This window comes from Auxenochlorella protothecoides (genome assembly GCF_000733215.1).
Source record: "Auxenochlorella protothecoides strain 0710 unplaced genomic scaffold scaffold24, whole genome shotgun sequence".
In the NCBI taxonomy this organism is placed as follows: Eukaryota; Viridiplantae; Chlorophyta; class Trebouxiophyceae; order Chlorellales; family Chlorellaceae; genus Auxenochlorella; species Auxenochlorella protothecoides.
In genome coordinates this window covers 535,578-537,475 of record NW_011934249.1, presented here as the reverse complement: position 1 = coordinate 537,475, position 1,898 = coordinate 535,578, and the positions used below count along the sequence as shown (strand labels likewise).

The 1,898-nt window shown below is 74.1% G+C and overlaps 1 protein-coding gene across 1 annotated transcript in view; it reads left to right on the top strand.

Annotated features, from left to right (window-relative positions):
- Positions 1 to 578: 578 nt before the first annotated feature.
- F751_2589 (hypothetical protein) overlaps positions 579 to 1,898 on the top strand; it is a gene marked incomplete at both ends in the record, with an annotated part of 7,767 nt that continues 6,447 nt past the window's right edge. Inside the window, 4 exons of the mRNA XM_011400341.1 lie at positions 579 to 689; positions 855 to 1,074; positions 1,269 to 1,423; positions 1,726 to 1,869. Coding sequence (XP_011398643.1) covers positions 579 to 689; positions 855 to 1,074; positions 1,269 to 1,423; positions 1,726 to 1,869 — 630 coding nt within the window. The remainder of the gene's footprint in view (positions 690 to 854; positions 1,075 to 1,268; positions 1,424 to 1,725; positions 1,870 to 1,898) is intronic.

Genomic DNA, 1,898 nt, shown 5'->3' with positions numbered 1-1,898 from the left:
GCCACCCATGCCCGGCCTGCAGACGTGGGCGTGTCGGTGAGGAAGGTGGGCGTCAGGGCCCTGGCCGACTGCTTCCTGCTGCCGGACCCCGCCAGCCCGCGCGCGATGGAGACGGCGCGCCACATCCTGCTGCGGGCCGGGGACGCCGAGGCCAGCGTGCGGGACGTGGTGGCGCGCACCTTCCACGCCCTCTGGTTTGCCGACGGCACGCCGGCGCCGGCAGGTGGGCCGGGGTAGGGGAAGGCGTGGGAGAGGGGGGGCGTGTGAGGGACGGCAGTGGGAGTCTTGTGTTCCGAGACCTGCGTGCCGGGGCGTGCCGGCTGCACCATGGGAGCCCTGGGGCCTGTGCCACACCCAGACAGTGCTTCCCAGCCTGCGCTCCTCGACGCCGCGCACGTCGACTGTCGGACTCTGAGTCCTCCCTGTCCTCCACCGTGCGAGGCTCAGGTACGGGACTGCCCCCAGGAGAGCAGCCCCCAGACTCCCTCCAGGGAGCGCCGCCGCTGGGCGCCGGGCGGGCGCAGGCCGGCGCCAGCTTGGGTGTCCGGGCCTCCCTCCTGGCGGCCCTGGCCGCGAGCATGAGGCGGGGCGCCGGCCGCGCCTTCCACCTGCCGCTGGAGCTCGGCCACCCGCTGGTCGTGGTGCTGCGGGCCGCCCTCGAGCACGGTGGTCCGGGCAGAGATGCACAGGTGTGCCTGGTGGGGCCGAGAGGGGGTCCGGGGAGGGTGGATGCCGGCCTGGGGCAGGGGGTGCAGGGGCATGCGAGCTCGAGAGGCTGCTGCAGGGCGGGGTGACGATGCAGGCCCTTGCGCTCCACCCTGGCCCCTCCCCCGAACCCCGCTCTTCTCCTCCAGGCACGCCACTCGGCGGGCTGCGCCATGGCCGGGGCCCTCCTGGGCCAGGTCATCGCGGCGCACGAGGGGGAGGAGCCGGCCGCACACGCCGGCGCGCTGGGCCCCCTGCTGGCCCTCCACGCGCTGGCCAGGGTCTCGCCGGACCTCTGCCTCCCGCCAGACCGGCCCGGCTCCATGCTGGCCAGCCTGGCGCCCTACCTCCGGGGCGCCGGCTCTGCAGGTGCATGGGAACACGGCGACATGGTTGGTGTTTGTTCTGCGTTTTGCGAGCCGGTCACCCTTGCGTCTGTGATGACAACCGCCGTGCGATGGAATGGGGCACGTTTAATCCTGCGCGTCGCTGCAGCACAGCACACATGCCCTGATTCTCGCACCTCGGACCCCCCAACCCCCCCACCCCAACGCCCCACCCAGGCGCCGGGGACCGGCTGCACGCCGACTACCTGCTGGCGCTGCTGGCGCTGGTGCACAGCCTGGTGGAGGCGCTGGGGCCCGCCACGCTGCTCGCCCAGGGCGCGGGGCTGGTGGAGACGCTGGCGTCCCTGGTCAACAAGCACCCCTTTGTCCAGGTACCGGAAAGGGTGGCGAAAAGGGTACCGAAAGGGGTGGCGGAGGGGGTGGCGGGCGCCGGAGGGATGCGGGCGGCGGAGCTCTGCGACGGGTGTGTGGGTGGGTCTCGGGCCAGCCGCCACGCAGATCACACAGCCCCCTCTCCATGCACCGAGCCCCGCACCTGTCCAGCCCCCCCCCCGCCGCGTCCTCGCAGGTGGTGGGCGCGGCGTGTCGCACGCTGTGCGCGCTGTCCCGGTCTGCCCCGCCCGCCGCGGCGGCCGTGGCGCAGCTGGCCGGGGTGTACGCCACCTGGCTCCAGGACCCCGACCGGGAGGGGCCCCAGCGCCCGCACCTCTCCCGCTTCCTCTTCATCCTGGGCCAGCTGTGCCGGCACGGCGGGGGAGCGGTGCTGGACGAGGGCCGGCGCGGTGTAACTGCTGGCGTGACCCTCTCCGTGCCGGCCGTGCAGGGCATCATCCTGCGCCACTACCA